Below are 13,706 nucleotides of genomic sequence, written 5' to 3'. Positions count from 1 at the left end.
CACCCCATCTCCATCCCCAATCCTCTCTCTTTGCAGGGAGTCATAGATCCTAAGCCATAAAATAAATTTTATTCCAAAATAACAAAATAAATAATCTACTGTACACAATCTGAAAAGAAAGATGCTCTAACTGCTCGGCTAGGTGCTGGGGGTCTAGCCCCCAGCTGGCGAGGGGGAGACCCTGAGTGGACCCAGGCCTTCTGAGGGGGCCGCTGAGGGGATCCCCCCGCCCCCCCACCAGAGAGCAGGAGGGAAAAAATTGCTGAGGACTTGCAGGGGAGAGAAAGGGTTGAGGTGGGAAGGGGGCAGACTGTAGCACTTGTTAAAGTAAAGAGACAAACTAGAAGCACAAAAAACGGGGAAGGGGCAGGGAGAAATGTGCAGGTCCAGGATTTCCAGACCCTCAGTCCTCCAGTTCCAGGAGGGACAATGTTGCCCTTTTTAGATGCTGGACCCTCCCAGCGTAGTCCCCCTTCCCCCATGTCCAGACGCAATCCAACTGCTCAGCACACACACCAATGCCAACCTAGGAAGAATGGGAGTGTGCTGTGGGAGGGAGGGGTCCCTCAGGCTCCAGAGCGCAGGCCTTGACCCCTTGCTGTGGGCGGGTGGGGGGAGGGAGGGGCAGGAGAGGACACCAAGCACCCTGCTTGTATCTTCTCGCCAGGCCCCTGCTCGTTATTGCTTGAAGCCCCACAGCTCTCCGCTCCTGGAGTAGGTGCAGAGGCTGCAGAAGCTGTGACCAGACGCCCCTATTGTCCTAGTGTTGGGGCAGGCATTCCGGGGGTCCGTGTGAACCAGAAGGCTGGGGTGCCCAGCAGGGCAGGTGGCACCAGTCTGCCCCTCACTGCCGGCTGGCCTCAGCTTCCACTTTGACGCTGCTCCTGCGGCCTTCCACCAGGGCAGGGTGGGGCCCCGGGGCAGGGCATCGGTCCAGCAGCCCTTCTTCAAACTCTGTAGGGGGAAAGGGCAGGTTAGGTGATACAGTCTCGTGGAGGCTGTAGAGAGAGGTGACGATGACCAGGCTGGGGAGAGTGAGCTCTGAAGCTGGGCTCGGCTCACTAAGCCTCCTGTCTTCAGCCTGTGGTATGGCTACAGGGGCAGGGGGTGTGGAGGGGTGTCCACCCAAGTGTGTGTGGAGCCCCCTCCCCTGCCTGGTGCTGTGTGGCTGTCTTTCTCTCCCGCCTCTGTTCTGCTGGAATTTCTGGTTCTGTCGGGAGCTGCGGGGGTGGCTTGGCTCTGACCTCTTCCCCTCCCCCCTTCTCAGGCTCTGCCACCCCCTTTCATCTCTGGCCCCCTCCCAGACCTCCACCCACCCACCCACCTACCTACCTACCTACCTACCCACCCTGCCATGGCGCCCCAAGGTTTTTGGTAGCCAAATCGGGTGGGGTGGGGGGAACCACAGGAAGCCAGCCTCCCAGCTCCTCCCTCTAGAAGAGCCCCCCTCCCCTCTCAGTCCCCACCCCCACCACCCACCCACACACAGTTTAAAAATACCAAGCCAGGGTTGGTGGCTTTGTCTGCTGCGTCACTCTCAGCCCAGCCAGCTGCCCGGCCCTCTGCCGGCCCACTCCCTTTTCTCCTATCCACACGTAAAGCATCCCCTTCGGGGCTCCCTGGCCTCCAAGCTGGGCAACATGTTCCCCACAACTCGCCACCTGCTCTACCCTCCTGCACTGGTTCAAGTCCCTTGGTGACTCTTCCTCAGCCACCTATCCTGTGTAGCCCTGCTTCCCCCTCCCCTGGGGGGATCCCAGAGCGCAAGACATGCTCAGACCCTCCCTACCAGGGTCTGGCTCTGGGCAGAGCTCAGCCTGCCTGGCAGGCACCAGCCCTCCCGTGGCCTCTCCATCTACTGACCCCTATGGGAGACCACCTCCCCTTTTCTTCCTCCCACCTGGGCCCCAGGGCACCAGGATTGCTGTGGCCATAGCAGGGGTGGGGTGTGGGGGCCCAAGTGGCCGGGGTGCTTTGGGGACAGCACTGCTGGCTGCCTCACCTGCGAGGGGTGGCTTTGCAGGCACACAGGGGCTGAGGCGGCCCACGCGGTCGTGGGAGACGAGGCGGGCGAGCCGCAGCCCCTCATCCATCAGTGTCTGCTGCAGGATGTGGCGGCTCCACAGCCCATGGGTTGGTAATGCCAGAGGCAGGTCAGCAGGGGGCGGCGTCAGCCTTGGGCACGACCCCACAGCTGTGGGCATGGGCACTGGTCAGGAAAGGGGCTGTAGCAGGTGGAAACCTCCCTCCATCCACCCTTCAACCATGCAGCCAGGCCGAGGCCCTCTGGTCAAGACGGTGTCAGGCTCCCCAGCGCCCATGGAAGATAGCTATCTCCCAGCTCGCTCCTCCCATGCTCATCCCTCCTGCCTCCCCCAGCTGAGAGAGGGTGTCCTGGTGCACACTCACCCTGCAGGTGACCATCGAGGCTCTCCCCAGACAGGCTGGCACTGTCTTCCTCCAGGCCGGGGCGGTATGGTGGTGCATAGGACTCAGGGCCTGAGGGAGGCTGCTGGATTTCAGAGTGACTCTGTTCTCCAACCTGTGTACACCCCAAAAGATGGCGTGCATGGAAGAAGGGAAGGGAAAATGAGGAGCTGGCAAGGAAAGGCATGCTTCCCCTCCAGGCATTCTGTAAAACACACCTCTTGCTTCAGCTTCTTCAGTGGAGGGCCTGCCAACTCTTCAGGGTGCAGCCTGCAAAGACAGTCAGCAGGAAAGGTCACATTAGGGAGAGTCACATGATTGGCAGGGCCAAGAGGTGGCCAGAGGTACATGGACAACTTGACACTTGTGCAAAACAGTTGGCTGAGGAGGGACAGGGTCTCTTGCTTAGTACAATGGCTGGGGGCAGGTGTTTGAGGGAACCTGCGATGGGAGGATTTAGGGAGAATCAGGCCTCAAAGGAGTCAACCCAGCCAGACGTAGGACCTGCAGGTGGATGAGAAGCAGACTGGGAGCTGCCTGAGCTACAGGGTAGGACATGACTCGATTCCTGGCGGGATGCCAATGCCAAAAGGGAAGGGGGTCTCACCTGGAGCCCTTCAGGGAGGACAGGTAGGTGCTCTCGCGGGCCACCTGGCGAGACAGGGAGAACAGCTCCACCCGCCGCAGCAACAGCGTGTTGTCCCTCATGCAGAACTGGGCAGCGGCCTCATTGATAGTCAGCTGTGTAGAGGGAGCAGCCAGTCCGTCAGAAACTCAGCTCCTCCTCTACTGCCTCATGCAGCCCTGCCCTGTCCACATCCATGGAGTCTGCCTTGGCTCTGATACAGCCTGGCAGCTCAGCCCCTACAGCTCCCCAGGAATGCCTCCTCCCACCACCCCACCTCATGCATGGTACTGAGTGACACAAGCTCCACAACTGGTCACCAGCTAACATCATCTCTGTCCAGGATGGAAACACCCTGGCAAATGGGCCTGGGGGCATATAGGAGGTGAGAGCTGGACGGGCCATGAGATGGAATCAGAGAGGACACAGGGACACCTAGGGGAGGCAGGCAACAGCCCAAAAGCCCCAGGCCTCACCTCATGCAGGCTCAGCTGCTTGCCCTCCCTCCGCTTGGAGTCAAAGCGGCCATAGATGATGCTGTACTTGCGAATCTCTTCTTCCTTCTGGCTGTCGTTGTCATCCATCTCGAAGATGTGCCCCACACTCCGAGCCAGCTTCTTATTCAGCTTTAGCAGGGAAGTCACCTCCCCAGCATCCCCCCTTGGGAAACTTCGGAAGATCCTCTCCACGCTCTCCACCACCATGCGGACCATTTCTGGTTCCAGGCGGTCTGGACTACCTCCGGCCCCACCTGCTGCCAGACCCCCAGCCCCAGGCCCCTCAGGGACTGCGCCCCCTGCAGGTGGGGAAAAGGGGGGTGAGCCAGTCTCCTCTTCTCCTCCCGCCCCAGCGTCTGATTCTGGAGTACTCCTGCCTGGCCAAATCCGAGGGTCCCCTGTGCCAGGACCCCCAGGCAGTGGTGACAGTTTTTCTCCAAGTTCAAGAGGGCTCTTGGGACTAAAGCTGCGGGCTCCGCCCACCTTCTCCCCTGGGCTGCTGTGCCCATTGCTCATGCTGCCTTTGCGGGTGCCCGCAGTCTCAGAGATCTTGAACAGTGGGATGCTGGAGACAGGCACAGCAGGCACGGGCTGGCTGAAGAGACCTGGGTTAGTGGCCCATTCCCTCAGTGCTTTCTGTAGGCGCCGGACATGGAGGGGCTTGGTGGCCATGCCCACCAGCGCCATGATCTCCAGGAACTCCTCCTCGCCTGCCTCACACAGCTGCTGCACGTCGTCGCCTCCCTGCTGGATGAAGGTCTCATAGTAGGAGAGGAGATTGGCACGCTGCAGGACCCGGTACAGCTGCAGTTCTCCCAGAGTCCGGGGCAGGGCCATGGCCCGGGTACTAGGCCTGAAGAGCAGAGAAGCAGTCAGAGTGAGGTCCTCCAGTGGGGTGGCAACACATGCTCCATCACTGGCTAACAACTGCTCCCTCTGTCCTGCCAGCCCTCCATGTCATCTCTGCCCAGAGGCACGGACATGCCACTACATCCCACACGAACTAGAAGCACCCAAAGCCAGCAGTGCCTTGTTGGTGCCAGCCAAGCATTCACCCTCAATGTTCAGATCTGTTCTCCTGGCCAGGGGGCAGGATGACTCCAGTCCTGGAAGCTAACCAGTACCATTCCTACTACGGTGGGACCTGCCTGCCTCTCCCCTAAAACAGTCCTCACCTAGGGATACCCCGCAGCAGAAGGGTTTAAAGTGCGCTGGGGACACCCTGGCTGGCCAGCTGCAAACCCTGACAGCATTCCACCAAGGGGGCTGAGAGGGAGGGGTGTGTCCCTGGCTCTGCCTTTCCCCAGTTGCTCCTATCCCTTCAGTTTTCTGCATGGATCAAGCGTTCCTAACGCACCTTACTCTCCTCCCAGGCCTCCTCCTCCCTCCTAGGCTGCCCACAACCCCTGTTTGGTCCAGTGACCTTCCCCCTCCCACTTGCTCCCCACTGTCCCTTCCACTCAGGCGGTGGGGGGAGCGGCGGGACGTTCGATTGTTCTGCTCTGGGGCCCGCTCCACCCCCACACCCTCCCACTGTGGAGCGTCTGTGGGCGAGCAGCGCCTAGGGGCTCCCGCCTACTCTCTCCTCCTTTATTTTCCCACCCACATCTCCCAGTGCAGTGGGGTGGGAGAGCCGCTCAAGAGCTCCTAAGGGAGGGGCTGGCCCTCAGAGACGCCCCTCCTCAGACCGGGAAGGAAGGGTGCTGAGGGCAAAGAACGCCCCGAAGGTAGGAACCCCGTGGACGCTCACGGCTGCTCGCTGGTGTTTCCGCAACTCAAAGGCGCCGCCTTCTCCGTGACCGCGGGGACTCTGCGCGTTCTGTACCCTTTACAGACGGAACCAGCCCTGTGCCCCCCACTGGGCATTGTTGCTAGCTCCATCCCTTGGGCTTTCCCTAGCACTCGTGGGCTCCCGCATTCCTTACAGGGGGTTCGCATGCCAGGTCATGCCCACAGACGAAACGGGAAAAAGGAGTGCTGCTGTCTGCTCTCCACCTGCACAGCCCGTCGCCTGCTCCCAGGGCCCCCTCATCCTTAGACTCACGCCCTTTACCATTCGTCTCCACCTCCCACACCAGGTCCCGTTTCCCCCACATCCTTGCCTAACCCTCCGCCCTCCGGAACCCACTCCCAGCCCATCTCCACCCCGTTCCACTCCCGCTGCCTCCCTCTGCCCACTAACTTGAGTCTGGGCTGCGGGGTCCGGCGGGCGCTGTCCCCTCCGCCCGGCGGCTGCTCAGCGGTGGGGGAGGGCGCTCTCTGCATGGACGGCCGGAGACCACCCAGGCTGCCCCTGTCGCTGCCCGGCGCTCGGCGCCTGCTGCGCGCTGCGCTCTTCCCTGCGCGCGCGGCCGTGTCCACCGCTGTCCAGGCTCCGTCCCTCCCTCCACGTCCTCTCTCTCCGAGCCTCCGCGCCTCTGTCTGTGCCTCTACCCCCACCTCCCCGGCTGCGCCCGCCGCCGCTCCGCGCCTCCGCCTCCGCAGGACGCACGGGGAGCGAGGCCCGGCGCTGCGCTGGCTGCCGGGCTGGCGGGCGGAGGGCGTGGGCAGAGCCGGGGGCTGGGGCCGGGGGGCGGGGGGCGGGCGCCAGGGCCTCTCGGCCGCGTAGATGCCAAGGCACAGAGACAGAGCGAGGCGGAGACGCGGGGAGGGGGTTTGAGAGCCGGGGGTTGGGGCGGGGATTCGGAGCCCGGGCGCCGAGTTGGGGACCGAGGTGACCGAGGCCGGGCTGTGGAGGGCGGGCTTGGGGGCCCAGCGGGCGGGGCGAGGTCGCTCCGTGCCGCCCACGCCGGATGCACAACCGGCCCTCTCCGCGCCCACGCACCCACGTGAGCGCCCCGCCGGCGACATTCCTACTTCCCCCACCTCGCCGCCGCCACCCCTACCTCTCCGAAAGGAGAGAGTTGCACAACCACGCACAGGTACACAAAGACACGGGGTAGCGCGCGGACTGCACATGCACCGCAACAACTGCGCGGACACCCGCGGCCTCCCGGGCGTAGGCTTGGCGCTGCAGTGCGTACGCGGAGGCTAGAAGTGAGCCGGGGCAGGTTGGCGAGGGTTCAGGGCTCGTGGCTGCCCCTTCGAAGCCAGGTGACCCCCACACTTCCTTCACCCAAGGCGCATCTTGGGTAGCTCAGCCCTTCCCTAGTCCTAAAACGAGTGACTCGAGGGCGCCGCTCTCGGAAACCCTGACCGCCTCCATCCCCACCTCGAGCCTTTGGCGAAGTTTGGGAAACGGGAATGGGCGGGTCGTGCTGGAAGCCACCGCTTCAGCGTGCGCTGAGCGTCTGTTAGCCTGGCCAGGCAGGGGCGGGGGGCGCGCTCCGCTCGCCTCTACTCTCCGCACCTCATTGCTTGAGGATAGGGCCCCGCTCCTTGGGAGCTTTGCGGCACAGGTAGGAGGCAGGTCCTCGTGTCGGGACATCACCCCAGAGTCCAGAAAAGGAGCGGGAGGCCCAGGCGTCCGACGTGACTCGCTGTGGAGGCGGCGAGGGAGGGGCGCCTTCCTGGGGCCCGAGGCCCTATCCTCCCCGACTTTGCGCAGCCCACCCTCCCCCTGGGTTTCTCTTAGCCCATCTGGTTCCCATTTCTCTCCCGCCCACGGCTTGGAGGACTGGTTGCGGGGTGGTAGTGGTTGTGGAGGTGGTAAGCGGGCGGGGGCTCCAAGGGCCCGACCTAGGGAAAATGAGGTGGGGGCGGCGGGAAGCGAGCAGACTAGCCCAAGGCGAGGATACTCCTCGGGCAAAGCTTCAGCCCCGCCCCGCCATTCCGCACTACTGAGTGGCCAGGCTGGGCGTGGGTGGCGTGGGTCGGGGCTGGTTCCACATTCCGGCTTGGCCAGGGGACCTTGCTGTCCCTAGTAAGGACAGGGGAAAATGGTGTGTGTGTGTGTGTGTGTGTGTGTGTGTGTGTGTGTGTGTGTGTGTGTGTGATTTCAGTAGCTCAGGTCTGTCGTCTCCAGCCAATGAAGCGCCTAACGTAGTGGGATAGGGTGGCGGGAGCGGGCAGAGTCATCCCTCCAACTCTCAGTCCCGCAACTGGAGGACGCGGCCAGATGGAGGGCTGCCCTCAGGGGCACTGCCCGAGTCCCCTCCCCCACGCCCCGTCGGGTTATTTTGGAGCCTGGGCTGCCAGCCGCTGGCCCCGGGTTTCCACGTGCCCCCTCCCTCCCCCGTCCCACGCTCCCCGTGACGCACATCCTCCGCCCACGCAGCCTCTGCTCCCGGCGCCCCCCTCCTTCCCACCCGGCCCCCTGGGGCGGTGCCGAGGTCTGCGCTCTGGAGGGAGCCGCCCGCCAGGCTGCAGCGGGGTGGAGCGGCCCAGGAGGCGGCAACCTAGCCGGTTGCCCGGCGCGCCTGAGTCCCGGCCCATGCGGGGCGGCAAGGGAGGATTCGACTCTGAGATCTCCAATCCCCGGGGTCCTGGGCGGGTCCTCGGCCTGAGTTGGAGGGAGAGGAAACCCTGCGGAGGGGGCCCGTCTGCTGCTCCTACCTCCAAGGGAGTCATCAGACGTCCGGGTGCGCGAGTGAAAGTCCCCGGTGTTTGTGGCTCGCGGTCCAGACGGGAGACTGCGTGAACACCCCGCAAATGGCCGAGTGCTGGGCACGTGTCTGACGCTCGTGCCATTTGGTGCGTCTGCACCGCGACGCTAGGTGTTTGTGTGCTTTTATCGACTTGTGCCACTCTCCGTGTTTCTAGGTTTACCTGCGAGCCCCCTGTGTGTTAATTTAAAAATTCGCACATGTAGAAAACCTACAGCCCTCCCCCGGGGCCTGGATCACCCCCCGCAGCCCGCTGCCCGCCGCTTGCTCCTGGCTTCCCTCCTACTCTTGCCGCCTCCAGCTCGCCGCCTACTCCCTTCCTCCGAGAACAAGGAATTTCCAGCCTTTAGCGAGAGGAATGAACGAGAAAGGAGACCACGAGGAACTATAGCAAAAAAAAAAAAAAAAAAAAAAAGTGATACAGATGTAGGAATGGGGCAAACATGAGTACAGGGGGGTGGGTAGGGATAAAATATCGACATTTTCATTTCGTTTTCCACAGTCTGCATTCTGGGGATCACTTGGCCAGCAGATTCAGCTGCTTCTCGCCCTCTCCACCTTGAGCGTTTTCTCAGAGGCGAACAGCAGATCTCATCTAATCAGAGGCGAACAGCAGATCTCATCTAATCAAGTATTAATACTCCCAGGATTAGTATCTATATTGATCTGTTCCATAAAGGAAAGTTATATCTTTTGTCGTAAGGTTTCCAGGAGAGGGTGGTAGGGAAGCCAGGAGCCTATAGGCCCGGAGAATTGTGGGTCCTGGGCCTGGGTAGATTTCCTTCTAAAAGGCAACTGTGCTGGCCAGGCTGTGCCCTCCCTGCTGCCACGCCCACCCTGCCCAGTTCTGGCTTGACACTCCTGGCTTCCCCACCTCTACTCCCCTCCTCCTGACCTGCAGGTAGAAGTAATTCCACCCTTCTGACATTGTTGGAGACTCAGCTCGGATTCCTGCAAAGAGGCCTGCTGCGGTCTGCGTGGCTCTCTGGAATAAGTGGAGAATGCTGTTCAAAGGCCTGAGCCACTTGGAAAACAGCAATGGACACATCTCTGTCTCCAGAAGGGACTGAGTTTGGGCCAAACTGTTGGAGGGAGAAATTTGTCTTCTGTGTGTGTGTGTGTGTTTCAAGATTTATTTATTTTATTGCAAAGTCAGATATACAACGAGGAGGAGAGACAGAGAGAAAGATCTTCCGTCCGATGATTCACTCCCCAAGTGATCACAACGGCCGGTGCTGCGCTGATCTGAAGCCAGGAGACAGGAACTTCTTCCAGGTCTCCCCCGTGGGTGCAGGATCTCAAGGCTTTGGGCTGTCCTTGACTGCTTTCCCAGGTCACAAGCAGGGAGCTGGATGGGAAGTGGAGCTGCCGGAATTAGAACCGGTGTCCATATGGAATCCCAGCGCGTTCAAGAGGAGGACTTTAGCTGCTAGGCCATGGCGCTGGGCCCTTCTTTTGTGTTTTTTTCCATTGAGTTCTGCAAGGCTGGCTTGTTGGCATTCTCAAATAACCACTCTTTTGGTAAACTGGTTTGTATCTATCCAGGTGCTAAGGTTGGAAAGCAGATACCCTTGCCCGGCAGTAGAAATAAAATGATGCCCCTCTGCCTCCTTTAGTAACATGTCAGAATTGATGATCTGACATGCACACAAACACTGGAGAAGTGTTCAGTGGGAGACCAGCATGAAGCTCCTCGCTGCGGGCGTTTGGCCCAGCCCAGCAGCCACCTGGGGAGTGAACCAGCAGATGGAAGATCTCTATATTTGTCCTTCTCCCTGCCTCTCTGTGACACTACCTTTCAAATAAAGTTCCTGTTAAAAAAAAGAGGGGATGGGCCCAGCGCCATGGCCTGGCGGCTAAAGTCCTTGCCTTGAACGCACTGGGATTCCATTTGGGCGCCGGTTCTAATCCTGGCAGCTCCACTTCCCATCCAGCTCCCTGCTTGTGGCCTGGGAAAGCAGTCGAGGATGGCCCAAAGCCTTGAGACCTGCACCCGTGTGGGAGACCTAGAAGAAGTTCCTGGCTCTTGGCTTCGGATAGGCACAGCACCGGCCATTGTGGTCACTTGGGGAGTGAATCATCGGATGGGAGATCTTCCTCTCTGTCTCTCCTCCTCTCTGTATATCTGACTTTGTAATGAAAATAAAATAAAATAAATCTTTACAAAAAAAAGAGAACCATTTTATCTCTCCAATACAATCAAATTCTAATTTCTGCCTGTAAGGAACTTAGATCAGGGGAGATGGGAGACAGGTTGTAAGCAGGTGGTTGCCCAATAAGGTCATAATAGTGATTCAGGCAATGGGAGGGGTCTAAGGAGGCTGCTGATCCACTTGGGGTTGTGAGGAAACTGGTTTAGACAGGCATCCCAAGAAAGATCAGAACTTTGAGGTTCAAATGCAGGTCAATATTTTAAAGTATGAATGAAAACTTCCCAGTCAAGGAGATTAGAATGAACACTTGAAGGAAGTGAGAAGCAATGTTTGAGAAACTAGACCTTGTTCCTTGCAGACAAGTGAGTCTCAGATTCTGCTTAATAACCAGTTTAAGAAAGACATTTCTGGGTGCGGGGTGTTGTGTGGCCATTGAAGCTGCTCCTGCGATGCTGGGGATGTTGGAGTCCCATTTGGGTGCTGGTTCCTTGTCCCTCTGTTCCACTTTTTTTTGAAAGGTCTAATTTATTTTTATTTGAAAGGTGGTGATACAGAGAGAAGGAAAGACAGAGGTCTTCTGTCTGCTGGGTCACTCCTCAAATGGCCACAATAACTGGAGCTAAACTGATCTGAAGCTAGGAGGCAGGAACAACTTCTGGGTCTCCCATATAAGTGCAGTGGCCCAAGGATTTGAGCCGTCTTTGGCTACCCTCCCAGGTCATGAACAGTGAGTTGGATTGGAAGTGGAGCAACTGGGATACAAAACGATGCCACAGACAGAGATTTAGCCTACCGTGCCGTAGTACTAGTTTCCCTACTCTGCTTTAGATCCAACTGCCTGATAATGTACCTGGGAAAGCAATGGAAGATGGCCCAACTACTTGGATCACTGTACCCAAGTTGGGGACCTGAATAAAACTGGCTCCTGAGTTGGCCTTAAGTATCCTTGGTAGTTGTGGTAATTTGGAGAGTGAACAAGCAGATGGAAGAGTTTCTCTTTCTAACTGTAACTCTGCCTTTCAAATAAATAAATCTTTAGAAAAAATTTCAGGGTTGGTACAGTGGTTTGATTGGCTGGGTAATCTCCCACCTACAAATGCTGGGATCACATATGGGTGCCAGTTTGTGTCCTGGCTACTCCATCTCTAATCCAGCTCTCTGTATTTGGCCTGGGAAAGCACCAAAATGTGGCTCAGGACTTTGGGCCCCTTGGGAGAGCTGGAAGAAGCTTCTGGCTCTTTGCTTCTGATCAGTTCAGTTCCAGCTGTTATGGTTATTTGGAAATTGAACCAGTGGATGGCAGATCTTTTCCTGACTCACTTTCTTTCTCTGTAAATCTGCCTTTTAAATAAAAATAGATAAATCTTAGAGTTGGCGTCATGGCTTCACAGGCTAATCTTCCACCCTATTGAGCCAACATCCTGTATGTTTGCTGATCTGTGTTCTGGTGGTACCCTTCCCAAACATTTCCCTGATTGTGGCCTGGGAAGGCAGTAGAGTGTGGCCAAAGTCCTTGGAACCTGCACCTGCACGGGAAACCCAGAAGAAGTTCCTGGCTCCTAGCTTTAGATCAGCTCAACTCTGGCTGTTGAACATATTTGGGGAGTGAATCAACACACATGGAAGACCTCTCTCTTTCTCTCCTTCTCTCTGTAAGTTTGCGTTTCAAATAAAAAATAAATCTTTAAAACAAAAATAGATATTTGAAACAATTTAAATTAGTCATTGCTAAATAAAATACACTAAAGATGAATTATTAGAATGAGATAAAACAGCCACTTTTATCAGATTCAATAGACAAAATTTTTGTCAAGTGGCTTTAAGACTTTCTAAATTCTGTATTGTTTCTGCAAGTGTTTCATTAAGAGTTTGTAATAAATGTTGCATTGCATTATGGTAGTTCTTCCTTTTTTCTTTTTTTTTTTTTAATGATTTCTTTATTTTTATTGCAGCAGCAGATTTAGAGGAGGAGAGACAGAAAGAAAGAGCTTCATACACTGGTTTACTCCCCAAGTGTCCGTGATGGCCAGACCTGAGCTTATTCGAAGCCAGGAGGCAGTAGTACTCCCACGTGGATGTAGGGTCCCAAGTTTTTGGGCCATCCTCTACTGCTTTCCCAGGCCACAATCAGGGAACTGCATGGGAAGTGAAGCAGCTGGGACATGAACTGGTGCGCATAAAGGATCCTGGCACATCCACGGCAAGGATTTAGCCACTGAGCCATCACCTCAGGGCCTAGTTCTTTTTCTTTCACCCATGCTTTAGATCTGTCTAAGGACCCTGGACTTCATTAGGTAGCAACCCCACTGATCTGTAAGGTTTCTCTGATGCATGGCACAGTCAGTGTGATGTGATCAGATCTGTATTTAGCATCAGCGTAGAGGAAGGAAGAATGACAGGGAGCCAATATGTAAAGTGCTGGCATGCGATGAAGTGGAAGGACCCAGTCAATAGAGAGATAGTACCAACAGTAGGACTTGGTTGTTGATTGGGGAGAGCGCGCAGGGTGCCTCTCAGGCTTCCAGTTTGGGTGACCGAGTAGATGGAATGGAGTTTTGATTTTCAAAGTCTGAAATTGTCATCAAACGTGCATGATGTGGAGCAGTCCTTCATCCATAGTTCCCTAAATTTAAGAACTGAAAATCAAAAGCTTTCACATATTATATTTGACAACATACATCAATCTGACCAGGATTTATTTTGTCTGTGGCATAGAACTTAACCTAAAATAACCATGAGGCTACAGTTTTTCATTTATCCCTCTTTCATTTATCCTCATGTAAATATTCATATATGTCAGTGCAGAACTGGTAAATCCTGGTAAGTGCATGTTGCTCCAAATATCTCTGGGACTGTTACCTTATATATTTGACATGTTCCAGGTTATCCTTCTGAAATCCAAAAGATTCTGAAACACATACATTTACCAGACAGATTTCTCACCCTGTTTTCTTGTCAGCTTTGAAATGAGTTTTTCTGGACCATTTGCATAAACAGATCCACCTGCAGATAATGAATATTCATTGCAGTATGTGCTATAAGCTCTGAAGGTGATTTTCAAAGTGGTTTGAGCAATGGCCTCTATTTAAAAATGGCTAAAGCTTCTGGAGTGACTTGTTGAAGTGGACAACCAGTCTCGTTTACACTTGCCAAGAGTCAGTGGTTTGTAATTTTTCTGGAACTGCTCATTTGCAAGGCAGAGAACAAGCTCCCGTTGCTGGTTCACCCTCCTCAAGCCCTCATGGGCCAGCTGAAGGAGAGAACCTGGAACCGTCAGAGTGAAGGAGAGAAACAGGATTTTGCCTTCCCATGAGAAAGAATTCAGACATGAAACAGGAATGGGCAAGCAGGAAGCAGGTGTTCCTTTAGTAAAGATGGACATGTCTCCAGGCAGAGTCTGAGTGCTGGGTCATTCAGACCGGGGAAACCCAGGCTAGGTAGCTTGATGGCCAGAACGCCT

General features: G+C 56.4%; 1 protein-coding gene across 2 annotated transcripts; it reads right to left on the bottom strand.

Moving 5' to 3' along the window:
* Positions 1-47: 47 nt before the first annotated feature.
* On the bottom strand, positions 48-6,629 carry NAB2 (NGFI-A binding protein 2). 2 transcript variants are annotated; one of them, XM_004582925.3, is made up of 7 exons: positions 5,732-6,627; positions 3,529-4,402; positions 3,035-3,168; positions 2,646-2,697; positions 2,410-2,542; positions 2,003-2,194; positions 48-954 (listed from the first exon to the last, which is right to left on the bottom strand). In XM_004582925.3, exons 1-7 carry the CDS (start codon positions 6,505-6,507, stop codon positions 845-847), a joined length of 2,271 nt encoding a protein of 756 aa, XP_004582982.2. In that variant the 5' UTR covers positions 6,508-6,627; the 3' UTR covers positions 48-844. The 2 variants fall into 2 exon arrangements, with proteins under 2 accessions (XP_004582982.2, XP_004582983.2); XM_004582926.2 differs by lacking the exon at positions 2,003-2,194 and having other exon boundaries at positions 5,732-6,629.
* Between the last annotated feature and the right edge of the window lie 7,077 nt (positions 6,630-13,706).

This window comes from Ochotona princeps, chromosome 15 (genome assembly GCF_030435755.1).
Source record: "Ochotona princeps isolate mOchPri1 chromosome 15, mOchPri1.hap1, whole genome shotgun sequence".
Lineage (NCBI taxonomy): Eukaryota > Metazoa > Chordata > Mammalia > Lagomorpha > Ochotonidae > Ochotona > Ochotona princeps.
This window is presented reverse-complemented; position numbering and strand designations above follow the sequence as displayed.